The sequence below is a fragment of the Ochlerotatus camptorhynchus genome, unplaced genomic scaffold (genome assembly GCF_037179485.1).
Source record: "Ochlerotatus camptorhynchus isolate MF236.1 unplaced genomic scaffold, CSIRO-AGI_Acam_v1.1 ptg000244l, whole genome shotgun sequence".
Taxonomy (NCBI): Eukaryota; Metazoa; Arthropoda; class Insecta; order Diptera; family Culicidae; genus Ochlerotatus; species Ochlerotatus camptorhynchus.
In genome coordinates, this window is record NW_027040734.1 from 2,825,586 (window position 1) to 2,845,347 (window position 19,762).

A 19,762-nucleotide genomic window follows, 5' to 3' on the forward strand; every position below is an offset into this window, starting at 1 on the left:
ATTTCTTCGATCATATTTTATATTTTATTGCAATACCTTTCGTGGACCTTTCATAGCATCGTAATGTTTGTTTACTTTGCACGATAGGTAGCTGGTTTGACAGTTCGATAGTAAGACTTGGCTTCACTCTTGGCGTGACTCATTATACACCGACTCTAGCTTACATCAGGCATTTGAACATTCTTTTAGGTGCTTAGAAATCAATGCATTAAGCTGGGTTTAGACTAGGCAAGTCAAATGATCAACTCCTTATCTTTTGCGCAGAATTTGTAAAAAAGGAGGGATTTCCAATGTTAAAGTAAATCCATATATAGAGGTACCAGACATGTTTTGTAGTGACAGATACTCTATTTTATAATCTGTGAAAGGGAAATCACAAATCGAGTATCAACAAAATACATGGATGTTGAGAGATTCAGGTCGTGAGAGCAAATTCTCTCTCTCAAATTTGAATTTTTTGGCTCTCTGAGAACTGGTAGTAAAGCAGGTAAAAATCATTTTTAATTAATTGTAACTTGTTTAACAATAATTTCCGGGTGATCGCGCACGGGCGGGATCCTACGTTGTGTTTATGATCGTTGTGATAGGTACGGAGATGAAATTGATAAATCACACAGTTTGCTTGACCGTCCTGCCATGGCGAAGGTATTCAAGATACTGATATATTGTTTATTTGTATTCGTTTGTATAGTAGCTACAGTGGGTAGGGTAGTTGTACATGTAGATGACGTTGCACAAACACCGGGAAAAGACTGAACGAAAAAGTCCCTGATTAATTTCTTTAGGTTGTCGTTCACTTTTTTTCACCGGAATATGCACCGAAAGCGAATTATTCCCACTTCTCTCAATTTCTATATGGGGATTTTTATCACTTTCTACCAGCGGAACAGCGCCATCTCTGTGGAAAATGGACGAACAAAATGATTAATTGACTTGCCCTGTCTAAATCCAGCTTTAGGGATTAGACAGACCACCCGAACTGAATTTAATCCTTTTTGAAGTAAACCAAGGTCCTAAATTTCATCAATTTTAACTATTTTAAATAAGTTCGATTACATCAGCAAAAATCACCATCTTATCGCCCCTTGGTGGAACTTTGTATGGGAACGAGCTGTCAACGAATAGATTTAGTGGCAACAATCAAAAATTTAAATCTTCATCTAAAAATCGAGATGAATGTCTACGGGATCGATAAAAATATCGTTGTGCTCAGAAAACGAAGCTCTATCAGATGATGTATGAAAATCGGTATATTTTTCGAAGTTAAACAACCCAATTGTATGTTGTGTGGCAAGCACAATTATACTCTATGCCTAGGGAAGTGGAGAAAATTTCCAACGCGAAAGACTTTCTCCGGCTTGGTAAAACCGTGCCTTTCCTGACTAGGCTATCTGAGACCCCTAAGTGACAATCACCCGCCTCCGAAACTCACCTTCCTCGAATCCACACCCCGCTCGTCTTCCAGCAGCAAATCGTAGCCCGGAGCGTTCCACGAGTGTCGAAAGTGAGGTTTCCTCCTCCGTTCTTCGCCGACACCGTCCGCCGTCTCCTCGTCAATCGCCGATGATTCCTCCGCGGCTGTCACTCCCTCACCACCCCAACCACCCAATCCCAACGGCCACTGCAAGCTTCTTCTCTTGTAGTGCTCTTCCTCTACCGGCTCCAGGATGGATCCGACACCCCAACCCGATCTCGGCGGGTGCTGAATCCTTCGACGAACCTTAACCCCCAAACTATCACAATTTTCCACTACTTTCTCCTCTTCTGGTGCCCCTTCTTCTTCTTCCACGCGTTTTCTATTCACCAAAAGTGGCACGTTTTCACTTTCATGAGGTGTCAATTGGTCGAATTGATTCACTATAATGCTCTTCCGAGGGTTCACCAACTCGCCGGAGAGCTCCTGGACACTGATTTCAACGCGTTTGAACTTAGCCTGCGGAGGCGGATTTATGCTATGCTGATACGGCACATCACCGGAATGGATCTTCGTATAACCACTAATGCTACTGCTATCACTAGAAACACGCTTCAGCTTAATCAGCTTATTCACGGAACTGAACGTATCGCACAGCGAGTTACGATTTTGCCTGCTTCGGTTGATCAAATTCAAACTATCACTATTGCTATCACCGCCGATTTCACTCAATGCACCACAGCCGTTGTTGGCCAGGGACGAGGGGTCTTCCGCTGCACAACAGGTTTCACTATTACGCTTCAAGCTGAGATTCTTGACCAGCAGTTCACTCAGATCGTTGGATAAGGTCTTCAGCGTTGACGCGCTTGTTCGGGTGTCGGTGTCCTTATGCAACACCCGGACCACCGCCGGAGATCCCACCGCGGGATGTTCAACAACAACGGACGAGGGCACCTTCACAGAACGCAAAACTACGACCGGCGACGGCGACGGCGGCTGCGGTGGAGACGGTGGCCCCAACGGCGCTAAAGCTGCTGCTGCTGCTGCTGTAGTCATTGTTGATGGTAGCAGAACCGGTACTGCTTCGAATGATTCCACAGGATGGGAACGACGGGCGATTGGACGTTGGACGTTGAAGCGCCGGCAGAATCAGTGGCACGGAAAATGAGCAACCGTCGACGTCCCTTTGTCTAGCCTGCAAATGAAGGAAACAAATTGGACGGTCATTAATTAACGATCGAAATCCGAAGTGCGACGCAGTGCCGGGGTGTACGGGTTGAACCCCCTATCCCCTTCCCAAAGAATGGAAAATTCGAGCATTCAAATATGATTTATCATCCCAAGTGCGGTGTCATCTGGTGCGTGGTGATCATGTGGGGTAACATTTTGGATGAAAATCTACTTTTGAATATAGTATGGAAATCAATAATTGGGGGGAGAGAATGAATTGAATGAAAATTTCAAACAGGCTTTTGACGACCGTGTGTGGTGCGGTACGGAAATTTACCATGACATGGGTATGCTTGGTTTTACCTTTGTTTGCGTTCCGTATAACTATGGTTTTAAAATTGGATTCAACACGTATTTTTCTCTGCAACCAATATAGCCAGCTACATAGAACTTTATTCGCTCTAACTCGACAGTTTGATTATGACATTGTAGATGATTCTACGAGTATGAGAAATCAAGACCAAAAATTGAAATGGCCTTAACTCCATTTTGTAAACAAACCTTGTAAGGCCATTTTCTCGCGAACCGAAACCTTCATTTGCAAACCTAAACCACAATCGGGTAGAGGAGAATTTCCCCTACCTGTTCGTTATGTTAGTTTGTCTTTGTGGACTTCGATTCGCGAGAAAATGGCCTTACAAGGTTTGTTTACAAAAAGGAGTTAAGGCCATTTCAATTGTTGGTCTTGAAATAGGCTCAGCAAGCGAAATTAGGTGATGTCAGTATGTGTGTCTGTGGACGCGTACCATCTAGGCAAGCTTTCTCCTAGATGGCTTATCCGATCAATATGGTTGATATCTTATACGGCATATATATATACGGCATATACAAACATAATTTTATTCTTTTTTTTTCTTTTTGGGCGTTATCATTTGAAGAAGAAATCGTTCGCACTTGTGTCTACTTCAAGATTTTTCAAACTTTGCAATAAGACCAGTTGGATTTTGTCCCTTTGAATTTGCTTCAGCGAGTTTTTCCACCTTCCTGCACACGTTATTTCTAAATAACCAAAATTTGAGATCACACTGTACACAAATATCATCCTCTGATCGAATGAAACCTCAGACCATTCAAACCGAAACATCGAAATTGCTTTTCCGAATGATAGCTGTAACCGCATGACGGTTGTTTTGAAATCAGATCAGATTTTCCTCTCGAATACAGGATGTACATTGTTATGAGAAGGGAAATGCGTATTGCTCTCTGCAGAATGATTGCCGTCCTACATTTAAATGCATATGGTATTGATTAAACCCCATAACTAGGGTTACCAAATAAAAAAATAATAGGAGGACATTTCACTTGAAATTTGGATAAAACCCAAGACAACAAATCAAGAAGACTGGCAACTTTTCCAGAATCCAAGCGACAGATACAATGGCGCTGCGCTTGAGTGAAGGTGGAAGCAACGCATAGAAAAATAAGCAATTACGCAAACCCTTCTTCTGAGGATGTAATCTTTGCTATCAAATTCGTTCGAAGCATTTACCTTTGAGCGCCAGATGACGCGATTGTACATAGCATTCGTATGAGAAAATGGAAGAGTTGCCAGTCTTCTTGATTTGTTGTCTTCGATAAAACGGAGGGCAATGTCTATATTTTTAGCATTAAATACATTTCATGAGTAAGCGTAAAGGGTGTATCCGTGAAAAATGGCACACACATAAACAGCTGTAACTTTTTAACTATTATACTAAATTACTTGACATTTTTAGTGAGGTTTAGTCCATAACGTACATTTATGTGATTTTTATGAAGGTCTAAGTGGTGGTTTACCTCGTCCTCGAATAATAGCCATTGGCGTGGCTAGAAAATTTATCTGGAGAGGTCCTAGGGGAGTGTTCACTTGGCTGTCGACAAAAGCAGGCCACTCTCGATGTGTGCTACGCGATCGTCTGTTTACTCGGCAGTAACCATTGTGTGGTCCTCCTCATTGTTCTTCATCAGCAGTTCTTTCGGTCGATGCGTCGTCGACTTTGGAAAGCAACCGTTTCGTGATGAGTGTGTGAGTGCTGCTCTCGTTTTGCGTCCATTGCTGCAATGGACGCGCTCTGACCCTCGTTGGCGTACAACAATTTGCCATACAATGAAACCACTGGAAGCGGCTCCAGTTCTGATGGAGGAGGCTTTTTGGATAGCGGAAGATAAAGTGTTTATTGGGTTGTACCTTTTGACTATAGTTTTAAGATGTATTGTATAGTGACCAAGAATCCTCGGCTCTGTAAAGTTAATTCGGTTGAGCCTTATTAAATAAATCAATAAAAAAAAAAAAAAAAAAAGGTCCTAGGGGGGGGGGGGGGGAGGGGGCTGTTTATTTTTTTTTATTTTGCAGAACTACGGTTAAATAAAAACTCGCGAAGATGCTATTCAATCAAATTGCGTTAAGACAACTTGTTTTGGGTACATTTGTTTTGTGACGAATAATATGACACTGAGGCTTACTATCACTTTAATCGTGAACCAATAAATTTGATTACATTTATATCATAACAACGATTGGGACCTTGATTGGGGGAGCCTTAAAAGCTTACTGATTTTGAACAAGCAATGATCGTTTGTTCATGCTTTTTGTAGTGACATCACATAGCGTTTGGATCTCATAAATTTAAGCATCTCAAACTCAAGAAAATTCTCAGAGTCAGGTAATCCATGAATTTTGTACCTAGTTTATTTTTTTATTTTTAATATTTCATTATGAGTTAAATTTCTTACATAGGAACCAAAACTAAATGCTAGGAGTTTGAATTTTATATTTTTTCTAAAATTCTGGCTGAATTGAAACATGGTAAAGTGAAGACAGAATAAATTTCTTCGAAGTTCCCTCAATTAATTCCAAATTTCATATTTTTTCCACCTCTCTTAATCCTACGACGATCTCTGAACATCTTTACAATTCTGAAAAGATACTTAAGGCATCTACAAATAGTCTTGAACATTTAGAAAGTTCCTCGGAATTTAACGAAGTTCCCAAAACGTCCATGAAGTTCATGGAGCTTTTTTAAGTAAGATCTATGGCAAACTGCAACGAAGTTTCCTAAACTGAAGCGAGAATTCTTGTTCGTTTTTAGAAGTTTATTGAACTATTTTTAGATCTTCTACAAAATTCCCTGAGCTTTTTCAAAATGCCTTATACTTATATGAAGTTTAGCGCAGCTCCTCAAAATACTACAAAATTCACAAAACTTCTATAAAGTTTGCCGCACTTCTACACTTCATTTGTATGTAATTCCACAACTATTCCAAGTCTATAAGGCTTCAAAAACGCTCCCTGAAATTATATACAGGTTCCCGATCAATAGCTTAATGAGCTTTCCTGAAATAAAATAATGTTCCCTTAACTTCTACGAATTTTCCAGTTCGCAGTTTTCAGAACTTTTCAAACTACCTTTTTCTGCGATTTTTTTCTAAAGATCTATGAAGTTCTCAGAATCTCAACTAAGTTTCCTCATATTCTACGAGGTTGCCTAAACTTCTTAGAAGTCCTTGAAGTTTAACGAAGCTCCCAGAAGTTAAAGAAAAATCCCTGGGCTCATGGAGAATTAGTAGAGCCTGAAGACATCTTATTATGCAATCGATTAAATATCGATACACTGTAATTTCTCAATTTTTTTTTCTTCTAATCCAGAACATAAGAAAAGAAGTCAACATGAAGGACTTTAAAAAAAAACTTTGTTTGTGGTACAAATTTCTTAATCGCTGAAATACATGTTTTTTACAGATGGTGTAGTAAAAGTTTATTGAAACTAAATATTAAAAAACGTAATATTTTAACGTACAGTAGGAAACTAAACAAACAAAATCTTCGTATTACATTAGGTAATGAAAATGTTCAAAAATGTGAAAATGTAAGAGATTTAGGTATTATTCTAGATTCTAAATTGACATTTGTGGACAATTATAACACAATAATACAAAGAGCAAGCAATATGCTTAATTTTATAAAACGTCTCGGTCTCCACTTTAAAGATCCTCATACAATAAAATCACTTTACGTTGCTTATGTGAGATCAATATTAGAATGTTGTAGCGTTGTTTGGTCACCTTATATGAAAAAGCATGAAGAACGAATAGAGTCAATCCAAAAGCAATTTTTATTATATGCACTACGTAAGTTAGGTTGGACGGCTTTTCCTCTCCCGTCATATGAAACATGTTGCTTGTTGATCCTTTTTTAGTATTCTCTAAAAGCGGCGCCAGTGGTGCACAGTGGTTCCAAGGGTATCAAAACACGCGCTTTTTTATTTACGCTGAAATGGTTGATTAAAGGTACTAGGTGTCTTCTGAGAAGTTTCTTGGGTTACAACACTCCTTCTTATGGTAACAGAAAATTAAAGATTAATCCATCTAAAAGTGAGATGCAAAACTTATTTTTTCAATATAATAAGATACAAAATAATTTTGCTAGGCAAAGCTGTAGGGAACATTACTGTGAACAACTTTGCTGAAAACTATAACTTTCTAGCTCTTATAACTGCTGAGATATAAAGGTTTTTTGTGGAGGCATCGTTAAAATCAGTTTTGTATCTGTAACTTTTTCTACAATATTTCTACATGTCTGGCATGTCGTACAAATATGTTAGAAATATCAAATTACATATCTTTTTAGAAGACTGCAAATTGCTACCATCAATACTTGAAAAGTTATTTACATTTTTTGGTTCAAAATTACCCAACTTTCAATAACAATAGCTTCTAAACGGGCAAAAATGAGCAGGCTATTCATTGAGCAATTGAAAGTACAAGAAAATGCAATAAAATGGAGAAGAAACCAGACCGCCCTCACTTGACCCATAACCAAAATACTTGCATTAAAACTTGTCCCTTTTCAGAATTTGAAATGTCGATTTTGTGAAACCACGGGACTGCTATCGAGTGGGTGTGAAAAGAGACATACAAATGGATAACCAAGCAACCTGGGTTATTTCTAGTGACTAACAAAATGACTCGGGATCAAAACGTCAAACGAAATTAACTATGAAAGGTTGGAAAGCTACGGAATAGAAACGGCTCGTAAACTAGTCGATCTATATTCATGATTGTATTGTAAGTATGCTGTCAAAAATTGAGATTCTCATAAGAATCTCTTTGGAATTATCTTCAGATTCCCTTCTCTGCATTAAAAATGCAAGAATTCTTTTGGAGTTCAAGTCAGCATTTTCTTAAGGTTGAGGTCAGATTTCTCTTCGAATTTTCATTACCGTTGAAATTAATTTCAATACAGCTTAGAGATCCTCTAAAATACTCCGCAGCATTTTCGTTGGTAAACCTCTATAGGATTCTCCTCAGAATTACTATGAAAATTCACCTGAAGTTTTCTTCGCATTCTTTTCAGAATACCAATGAAGTTCTCAACGGAATTCCTAAAGAATGCTTTCTAATATTCCCTAGGAGTTTTCTACAGAATGCCTTTGGAATTATCCCAATTTTTCGGTATTGCTTTCGACTGATAAACAATTCGGATTGAGAATTCTCGGTTATATTGCTAAAAGACTGCAAAGCCGGAAAAATCTTTATCTATATCCAAGGATGGGAAAATTCGTTGCATTTTGTATTTACCACTCACTCACACACATACAACATCAGAAACGAACAGCGAGCCGCACTGATTTCGTTTCTATTCGCATTGCTTCTATTTTCTTCGATGAACGCCAGCGAATCCAGACATATAAAGCAATAGAGTGATGCAAAATTTGAAATTTTCGCTCCACAATACTTAAACGAGTCCAAATCGGATCCTGACTAACCTCTCAAAATTTGAACCCATTTGGTGGGAAACTGAGATGGCACAAACCATTTGAAGTTTGCATGGGAATTACTATGGTAAAACCAAGATTTTTGTTCATGTCTATCTAATAATTCACCATATCGGTCTGCTTCAAAAGTTTTCAACTCTACTTGTAGGAAATTTTTCCAGCTACAACTTTGCTGAAGACCACTTTTAAATGCAAGGATCGAAAGTTATGAATGGTTCAATGCGCTGATGTCTTATGATCATGCTCAATCAACTGCTCAGCAGGCAACATAGGTATTTCTGGAGCGTTGAATAGGACACACAAATCATGGCTACTATGTCACACTGCAAAATACAGTGTTGCCTACAGAGCAGCTGCTTTATCATGTCATAAGTTTACCAATCTCTTAAATAATTAATAACTTTTTCCTGTCAATCTTCAGCAAAGTTGTAGCTGAGAAAATTTTCTATAAGAATGTACATCGAACTGTTTCGCAGCTCTATATGGAAAAAGACTAGAAGGCAATGAACAAAAAGTTGAGATCTTCCATAGTAATTTACATGTAAACTTCAAATGGCTTGTGCGAAGTCTGTTTCTAACCAAATGAGTTGTAACTTTGAGAGGCTAATCAGGACCCGATTTGAAACCATTTAAGCACTGTGGAGCGAAAAAGTCAAATTTTGCATCAGTCTAATAAAGCAACCAACGATACAGACAAAACGGTTTCTACGACTACGATAACAAACTCGCTCTGTAACATAGCTCGATCGTAGTGGTAGAAGGATAATGATATATAGCTTGCCTGCTTTGTTGCAATTATGATTGGGCGATCTTCAGAGAAAGATCGATCTTGACGGATCGATCTTATATTTGGCTCTAGAATCGAACCACTGATTAAAGCGGTACCAAAGAATCGATCTTCGATAGATCGATCTTATAGTTTTTTTTTGTTTTAATCGACCTTTCTGACGTTTATAACTTGCACACTTACGTAATCCCATTTTCTTCTTCTTCTTCTTCTTCTTCTTCTTCTTTCCTTTATTTAACGTCGGTCTCTGTTCCGCAATCTAGTGACAATCGATTGGAAAAATCGGTAATCGGGATGAAAAAGATCGATCCAAGATCGCCCAATCCTAGTTGTAATATACATGGATGAGGACATAGCACCGACAAACCGACAAGAAACTTAAACTTAACTCTTGACCGAGAATCCATAACGGCCGATTCAAATGTACAGCGATTCTATCTGTCAAAACCATAGAAATGTTTTATCTATTATTTTTTTTCCTTTGGTTTGTTTTTTTCCGTCGATCTTGTTTTCCGTGCTGAGCACCAATGCTACCGACGTGCCAGGAAGGCAGCTCCCACACCTGGACCCTACCTATCGACCCATCAACTCATGAACCGGAGACCAACGGCTTTACTTCCCATCCGAAGGAAGGCGTGATCAGAGATGTTATGCCTCAGAACATCCCGGCGGCGCCGACTGGGATTGAATCCAGGCCTGCTGGGGTGAGAGGCAATCACGCCTACCACTACACCACCGGCGCCGTTAAATGTTTTATCTAGATAAAAATAATTTGTCCAAAATAGATTAGACACGAACCAACTCATAAATTTTGTACGCGTGTTCGTGGCTAGGATAAATGTTTTCCGCGAACACGGCGCAGATGTCAGTTTTGTACTTTAATCAGAAATTTCTTTGTTATTTGTATGATCATTCATGTCGGTTTGTCGATGGACATTGCTTGATCTGCATCGAGAAAAGACATAACAAAAAAGAATCCCACTAGAACACATGTATCATCTTCGGCTTTACTTCGTGAAGCAGGTTGCCAACAATTTGCTCGTTTCCTTTTACCGCCCCGAGTGAGCTGTGTCGCACGGGCTGCTTGTCATGAAAAAAGGAAGAAGATTATATCATTATTGTTTTCCACTTCTGACATAGCGTTATCATTCGGTTCGTTGATCGGTTGTCATTTTGTCATTTGGGGGTATTTTTGATTCATTGATGAACGCAGAATTGAGCTAAACAGACAGCTGAGCGTAACATGAATGATTCTGAGTGTAGCAGTGTGGAGGATTCCTCTTTTATTATTTTTTTCCCAAACTGAGCCTTTTACGATCCCATTCTGCTGAGTGAGCTGAATAAATATTTTGCAGAAATAATCACTTTTTGTTTTCTAGCTTTAAACATTCATCGACACATTTAATATGGACACATACATTGCTATTAATATGGAGAAAACAGTTATAGTGTAACACATTAACATAAGCGTCACGCAAATACCGTAAAACTGCTGTGGCCAATTCCACTGATTTAAGTCAGTGAGCCAAAAACTATCTAACTCGGCTATTTAAATCATTAGCATTCGGATTTAAAGCATTCAATCTGGTGCTCCCTCTGTAGAAAAAAATGTTCGGCTGCCTTTCAGCACATAACATATGTGGAACTTCATGTAAAAAGTTGACCTTGAGCTGACCCCTTTTTTGTTTTGCCTCAGTGGTATAACTGGCATAGTCGGACATCGATCTGTCAAAATAAAATTTTCGTGATATCGACACTGAGCGTTCATAAGGACCAATGTCGAAAACATAAATAATGACTTCTTTCGTAAATGTCTCGTAGGTCAAAGTCAATCCATGAAAGACACTTATTTCATCGGACAGGAGGACTCTTTCTCCACACCATCATGGTGTTGGTTTTCTTGAGTGAGTTTTCATTTTCGAGAAATTCACGCAAAAAGTAATTGTTTGCGTTTGTAGCATTGGCCCTTACGAAAGTAAGCATTCACGTTGACAGCGACTCTGTAACTCTTTACTCCTGGTCAGGGGTTGAAACAGTTGACGTTTTTTACAACACTCGCTTCTTTGTCGTGCGTGACAGTCTGTTTGTAATCGTACACTCATGCTCTACCGTCGTCTCTCTCACACAACTCAACCGGTAGAATAACATTCGAGCAAAAAGAAAATTATCAAATAACTATCATATGACATGAGTGATTTGGTTCTAATTCCTCAAAAATTAAACCATTTATGATCAGAAATGTTATTCCAAGGACATCATTGCTTGCTATTTTCAGAATTCACACAAGCACAACATCAGCAGCTCTTATTATGAGAAAAAACTAAAATACATACATTCGGGACGGTATTCGGCGACAGTGTCGTATGACAGAGCATGTTAAATGACATTTGAGTTTGGTACTGTACTATGATAGCTTGTTTTGTAAGTGTCGGAGGCAAAGACAGTCGATTATCACAGAAAATGTGTCGACTACCGTGACCGCTTACAAGACTGCTCCTGGTAAAATCCCATACGCATCTGACATTCTGTGCATGGAATCTAGCGGACTTTGTCTTATCTCTTCATTCCTGCAGCAAGCCGCTGTTTCTTCACTCAAAGATTGACAGAATCATATGGGATTTTCATAGGAGTGAAAGGCTAAGGAAATGTTCACCAAGTTTCACGTACAGACTGATGTTTGCTTATGGGATTTTACCATAGGAGTGAAGAGTTACAGAGTGACCCAAGAGGCAAATTACCAAACGTCACGGTAATGCGTAATGAGATGTAAACAAGTGATGCCCCGATAATTTGTCGTCTCTTTTGCTCGTCCGCTGTCTAAATGCTTGACGGAGTTTGACGTGTGGGCATTCTTTTTTCGACTAGCTTGACAGGGGGCTTTTCAAAGGATTTTTTAACTAGTATTTTCAAGTCGGTCAGAAGCCAATCAAGAGCGTTACTATTCAGTGATATTGCCTATATATAGCTGCAAAATTTCTTCGTCTCTTCGATCTTATTGGTTTGCATTGGATTCATTACAGAAATTGTGTTAATTGAATGTAATTTATTGTCACGAAATATCCAGTTGATGCATACTAACGATTATTTTCGTTAGTAAATAGTGATTAACTTTGATACAGCTAGCTGGGAGCCCTTTCCTGGGACCTTAGTCATAGTGGTCGAAAAAAAGTTTGTTATGATTGTGTGTAGCTCCTCCTTTGCCTTTTAGATCATCAAGGATCAACCTTATCACGTTTTTTGTTACAAAGTAATTGGAGTACTTCTTTGTGTTGGGATTTTTGAAGAAATTTTCAATTGACGGCAATTGAGAAACATAGAAAGTGCGCTCGACTTCATTATCATCTTGCTTACAAAATTCTTGCAAATGGAACGATGCAAAGTCAGCTCAAAACACTGCATATTTTCAAATGGTACTTCTGACTCTTGTTCCAAATTTTGCTGCTTTCTGGACTTAAAAATGTAAGCACTTACTTCCAAATCTACACGGTAAAACCTAATGAAATCAAACTTTGATGCAATTCTTTCCAAAAAATTAGAAAATGTCCAAAGAAGATAATGTTACATACATGTTTCTTCTAAGTTTACCACAGTTTTGCTGTGTGAATCAAGGTGATGCATTTGTTAAAGTTAGCTATATAATTATAAATAAAGCACAAATTGTTAATGAAATAGTAAGACATGAGTTCAGGAGTGCTAGGAACACATAGAATTATAAACCGCGGTAGAATTATTTAAAACAATTGACAAGCCCCTTGATCCCCTTTCTCATTTTACAACTGGTATAATGAATTTGACAGATCGATGTCCTTCTATACCACTTGAAATCACTGGAATGGGGTCGGTTTTTGATGATCGAGTTCCACATATGTTATGTGCTTTCAGTTTATCCTGCTTTCTTTCTATTGCTGTCAGTTCTGAGTCGACCTGCAGAGTCACTTGGTTGGAAGAATTTACACTCCAGAATACCAAAACTCGAGCTGGACTACGTACGTTTTTAGGTGCAGAAGTCCCCAAACCGTGACGAGAAACAGAATACGGTCGCAAAAAACCGTGCCCGGAAGTTGTATGACCAGAAGTAAACGAAACCACACTGCTGCGTAATGGATGACGAGACATATGTGAAGGTGGACTTCAACCAGATTCCAGGAAACCTGTATGTGACTGCCAAGGATAAGTGTGATGTTCCCGAGAACCTCCGGACACAGAAGATGTCGAAGTTCGCCAAGAAGTTCTTAATTTGGCAAACGTTTTGTACTTGCGGAAAGCGGAGTACACCCTTCGTTACCGCAAGCACCATGTCCATTCATGGTGTATTTGGAAGAGTGTCTCCAAAAGCGGTTTCTCCCTCTCCTGAAGGCTCACGACGATCCGACGATCTTCTGGCCGGATTTGGCTTCTTTTTGTTCGCATTTCAAGCTTAATGCTTATCACATTTTAGCTTATTGCGTGGTCTCAACTTAGTGTTCTAGATGCACTTCCACAGTTATTAATTGAGAGCTTTCGATGCCTGTACCATTTTTGCATTAGTATAATTGTGTGGCAAGTACAATCATACTCTATGCCCAGGGAAGTCTAAATTTTCCCCTACCTAATAGTGGTGTTAGTATGCCTGTGCAAGCTACACTGAACGAAAACATCTGCAATACTTCGAATGATTATTGCATTGCTCAAGCTTTTTGACAATATGCTTTCGAATTTCGGATGATATGGTTGAATTCATCATCCAATAATGAACATCCATATGACAGTCATCCAGTTCCATTTTCTGTCAGTTAAATAATTTTAAACTAATTTCATAATATCAAGACCAACAATTGAAATGGCCTTAACTCCATTTTGTAAACAAACCTTGTAAGGCCATTTTCTCGCGAACCGAAGTTCGCAAAGGCAAACCAACATAATGAACAGGTAGGGGAAATTCTCCTCTACCCGATTGTGGTTTAGGTTTGCGAATGAAGGTTTCGGTTCGCGAGAAAATTGCCTTACAAGGTTTGTTTACAAAATGGAGTTAAGGCCATTTCAATTGTTGGTCTTGATATAGAGTGGAAAATTAAGCTTGAAATTTGCATTCTATATGATTTGACTTAAACATAATGTGATGTATTTAATTTTTATATGCGATGGTGACTTAAACTATAGCAATTTACACGATACTGCCAGTACATTGTTATATGACTTCTGATTGTGTGAGATTTTATTGATTTTTTATGTTATTCTAAGTTCGATATTTTGACATTGGACCCTGCATACGTTGGTTACTTACCATTTTGACAACGAATCCCAAGCGAAGGAAACCGCGCCCGTACACAAATTGACCTGAAACAACAAGAGAAGAAGTTTTGATTAGTCTAATCCTCAGCTGGAATATATGCCATCAGAGCTTAACATTATCCGGTTATAGGTGACCAGACCTACCACACGAATATCAAATATTTACTAATCACTATGTTTGCTATATACCACCTCACGGCCAAACGCCTCAATCCAATTTAATGCGGGCAGCTCCGGTCGTTCCTTCCCAACGATCCACTGAAAGCTTAAAGCGGTATGAGAATATGTATCTTCGATAAACATCATTTTACGACTACCAACACCGGTCTATGTAAATTGTAGATACATTTTCGTCAACCTCGGTCTGACGCTCGGCATGACCGTTCCATCCATCACTCACTCTGATGATGCCAACAAGTTTGTTTAGGACCCAAGAATATCCTCGGCACAAAATGGGATGACTGCCGCTGCTGTGGATGAATAGTTGGGAAGGCAAATGAGATTACTACATCGCATCCCATCAGCAGCGCAGCACCGGTCGGTGGCAAAGAAACACCTCTTCCGGAAAAGTTTCAGCATTACCCGGAGCAGACTTAATTTCGTGAAAATTGAGTTTCCATCATCATCATCACCATGAACTGAGTGTAAGGACTCAATTTCAGCTCCCGCAGATTTTCCGGTTTTCATTCAGTGGGTGTTTGCACCTGATGGATGCTGTCGTTGTCGGGATCATTTTAAAGTTAAAATTTGATGCTTGCTGTGTGAGAAGAACACGACGGGGCTGTAAATCTTGCACGATGATAGACGGCTTGGTCTTATGGTGTTTAATATGAATGGTAATATGAAGGTCAAAACAGAGAATTACAGGAAACATTTATCACGAAAATGGCCGGAGATATCTCCAGAGTTGGATGGCAGATTGGTCATCTTCAACCATATAAATGTTCGAAGCAATTTTTCTTAACTTCAGAGATAGGAACTCCTTCATTCCACATGACTGTTAAATTACAGCAAATCGTTAAATAAACTTTTTCCTCGAACAAGAAGCCGTTCCTGATGGAACCCTTATCACATCACATTCAATTATCGGCTACAAATTGACCTTCACTACACCCTTGCAATTCTCGCTGACGTAATTGACTAACAAGTGCTGGTTTCTCTTCCAACGAGCGAAATTTACGCAACGATACTTAAAGCAAATCTTTCCCATTGTGTGCAAGGGCTTCCCCCATCAAATCTCGTCCTCCTCGAACGGTACTTCCCGAGTAGAGGTAAATAACAAAATCATAGCAAAATAATATCAAATTTTCATTAAGTTATTGGTATGTTGATCAATATTTTAACTCAATAACTTAGTAAAAGTTTATTTTGTTTTTTTATTATTTTTACATTTTGTTAACTCGAAATTGTACAAAGAAAAATAAAATCATAAAATCTAATTGAACAGCAGAGAAAGCATTCCGTCGCGGAAGTCAGAATTTAATTATCTACTATGTCATTTTTGACGTAGGATTACGTCTTTCGGTAACATATTGGAGGAGCAAATAAAAAAAAAAACAAAATCGTCCGTGTTACGAAAAGTGGTCAGGTTTTGACCACTTATAACTCAACCAATAGCGGATGGATTTTAAGTTTAAACAAACCAATCGAGTGGAAATTTGTCTACGAATCTGCTAAAATGAACAATTTATCAATTTTCAATAGGACACTATTGAAAATACACAAATGTCCAACCGTAGCAATAGTGATCAATCAAACACAGATTTCAAAATCGCATTCCATCCGGTTTCGCCGAACGGTGTTTATTCAATCACCGTGTGTGGTGGTGTGTGGTTGGTCGTCGTCGTCAGCAGCAGCAGTAGCAGTGCTTTCGATGCGTGGCGTTGAACATTGTTATCCAGTACACAACGAAAGGCTCCCCGCAAGCAGCGAGCTGCAGCCCACATGAGCGTCCATTCACTGATTCACCGATACTGATCGGATTCAGTAGCTCTTCGTGAGTTGCTGTGGGCTATCTATGCCAAGCGCGGTGCCCTCGTTCCAAACAACATACAGCTCGCCAGCCTCATCCGTGTTGAACATCCTAATAGCTCAGTACTACTCAACCATCACGACAAAAATGTTCTTTCACGACCACCATAGATGATTGTTGTTTAAGAGTTAATTTTCATTGAACGTTCGCTCGCCTTGCTGCCAGCCAAATCACCCCAAAGCTCTTTGATAATGTACCCAGCAACCAAACGTTTGTGGTCAAATGCGTAACAACCGTAACCACATGACCTTGTCAATTAACACTTCGAATTAAGGTAAGGTTTTCTCCAGTAGAAAATCTCAAATCTTCTCAATCGATCGTGAATATCTTGCGATTGGAAAATTTTAGCAAGAAATTATTTGCGCTATTTTTATTATGTATTGAATAAACCGAAAATTCCGTTCCTTTTGTGCACAAAAAGCTTAATTTCGAGGCGTTTCCGTGATGGTAAAAAGTAGTTTCCCTAACACAGTCGCCAAATATTGATACCGAGCATGTAACCCTACGTCAAATCGACGGTCGTGTCTTGTCATTATTTTCTGAAAAAGGGGCTGTCCATAAACTACGTAGATCGATCCCCCATCCCCCGCGTAGACAATCGTCCATAAAATTAATTGGAAATTTGTATGGACCGTAGACATTTGTCAGCTCCCCTCCCTCCCCTTAAGAGTCTACGTAATTTATGAACAGCCCCAAACTGTTTGTTTTTAATTAGGCTGATGCAACTAATATTTTCTTTTAATGTCCCACATCACTCAAATTGGTCGAAGATGGGCAAAAAAATAAATGACAAGGGACGAAAAAAAACTATGGATACATTAATAAATGAATTAAAAAAAATTGTAGTTTTAAGATAAAGCGTTGGGCGAAAGACGATTCAATATTTTGTAATTATTGAAAGGAAGGGGAGTGACATAAGTTAAAAATTAAATTTGCTTCGGCCTTATGGTCGAAACAAAGCTGACTTTGTGTTTTGCATATGCAACTGTAAATCATAAGCCCACTATATGCGATATTGCATATTTCGTGAAATCGCTGGATGAGAATCCAGATAATGATCTACCTACCGATGGTGCTGGAAAAATACGGGCAACTAAAGCGTGTCATCCGGGAGGAATTCCCTGTGAAATTGGGCTGGGCCTCGACATGTACACAGGTGTGCGAGGTGTATACAAGGATGTGAAAAATGAGATTCCCTCCTCACTGAATTCCCTCAATTGGAGGGGGAATATATGTTATGACAGGAATAAGGATAAATGCTTCCTTTGGAAGACGGAAGGGCAGCGCATGAATTCCTGCCCCAAGCGGAAGACCCGGAAGGAACCAGAAAAGCAATACCAGAACGAGAAAAAGCAACAGCACGTACGCTGGTGTTAGTTAGGAAGAGGTAGAGGTGATTGAGTAAAATCTAGTCGAAATGGACGCGACGACCACGATGGTAGAGGAGAGTAACGAAGAACAAATGAGTGAAAACAAAGTCCAGAAGCCAAAACTTCGGTTAAAGTACGCGAACAATGCAGTCTATCAGAAAGCTCTATGCAGAAAATTGCTATGCAATTCTTACGTCAAAATCCAGCAGCAAAGAAAAGGTGATTATTTGGATGGGAATGTCACTGATGAAGTCTGCACATTGCAGTCGTAACACGTATCTGTCATGGATTCAAATTACTTAGTGGAATGTAATGGAAAATAATCACATTTTCTTTGCTAAGTATTCCACTAAAATCCCAATGCACTGCGAAATCAAATAAATAAATAAATAAATGAGATAATACTTTTCTAAATTCAAAATGGTATACCACGAAATTTCTAGAAATATTTCAACCAAATTGTAAAGAATATAATGGAGGCTAATTAAAACATTTTCTGGCGAGAATGCTTAAGAATGGAAAGATAAAAGTAGAGCAATTTTCAAGAGTTTTCTTGGGGAAATTCTTTGTGTACTACACAACATTCCGACATTTATGGAAACAAATTGTAGGGATTACCGGAAAGAATTAAAATATTACTTAGGGAAATCCTGGACGTAATGGTAATTCTGAAGTCATTTTGGAATTATCCTAATAAAATCCTTGAGAAATGTGTAAATATAGCCTGAGATAAGTTCAAAAGAAATAGTTTAGATAAGTTATAGATTCCATGCACAGAAATTTATGATCCAGAATTAACAAAAATTGTCAAGATTCTGAGACTTCTTCTTCTTTCTTCTTCTTCGCATTTCAAGCTTATTGCATATTGCATATTAGCTTATTGCGTGCTCTCAACTTAGTGTTCTAGATGCACTTCTACAGTTAGTAATTGAGAGCTTTCGATGCCTGTACCATTTTTGCATTGGTATAATTGTGTGGCAAGTCCAATCATACTTCTATGCCCAGGGAAGTCGAGAAATTTTCCAACCCGAAAAATTCCTAGACCGAACCGGGAATCGAACCCAGCCACCTCCAGCATGGTCTTGCTTTGTAGCTGCGCTTTTACCGACTGAGCTAAGGGAGGCCCCTGAGACTTCAGTTGGGATCAAATTTCAAAATCCTGGTCTCTAAAAGCCTCTCAAGATTATGAGGGGCTCGATTTAAAAAGAAACTGGCATAACTAAAATGTCATATGACAGTCGTGATGGTCGTATTTATGCATTTTAGTTTTTCCTACAATAAGAGCTGCTACTGGTGTGCTTGTGTAAATTCTGAAAATAGCAAGCAACGATGTCTTAGTAATTTATTATCAGAAATGGTTTAATTTAAACAAAATTTCATATCAAAGTTATTTGATAGTTTTATTGTTGCTCGAATTTTGTTCTACCTTTCGTGTTGTGTGAGAGATACGACAGTAGAGCATGAGTGTTCAAATTCAAACAGACTGTCGTGCACGACAACGAATCGAAAGTAGTCTAAACCGTCAACCGTTTCAACCCCTGCTTTAAACATCAGATGATTTGATACTTCCTTCTACTCGGGATCCACTTTTTCCGTTGTTATAATTTAATTACTCCCCTTCCCCTTTGATGTTGGCCTTCGCTTCAATGTAAAGAATTCTTCCTATAGAGCCAGAATCAGCCGGAGAGGCCTTGGTAAAATAAATTTATTTATTTATTTGTTTATTTGCTCCATCTAACTTTAAGTCGCTGTTCCAGTCTGACTTAACGGAACTAAGTGCCATTGTATTGATTTCACGTGTACCATTGCTTCATTTTAATGTTTGACTATTGTCCAGCATTTACCAAATCTGACAAAAATGAAATGTCACTGAGGAAGTTCTTCAGCCAATGCTGTCATTATCTC

At 38.8% G+C, this 19,762-nt stretch overlaps 1 protein-coding gene across 2 annotated transcripts in view; it reads right to left on the minus strand.

The window, feature by feature from the left end:
• The window catches only part of LOC135704618 (uncharacterized), a 238,954-nt gene that overhangs the window by 86,194 nt on the left and 132,998 nt on the right, over positions 1-19,762 (minus strand). For both annotated transcript variants that reach the window (XM_065226082.1, XM_065226083.1), the window contains exons 2-3: positions 14,448-14,500; positions 1,433-2,609 (exon numbers count right to left, since the gene is read on the minus strand). In XM_065226082.1, the coding sequence (XP_065082154.1) occupies positions 1,433-2,470 (1,038 nt within the window). In that variant the 5' untranslated portion in view covers positions 2,471-2,609; positions 14,448-14,500. The remainder of the gene's footprint in view (positions 1-1,432; positions 2,610-14,447; positions 14,501-19,762) is intronic.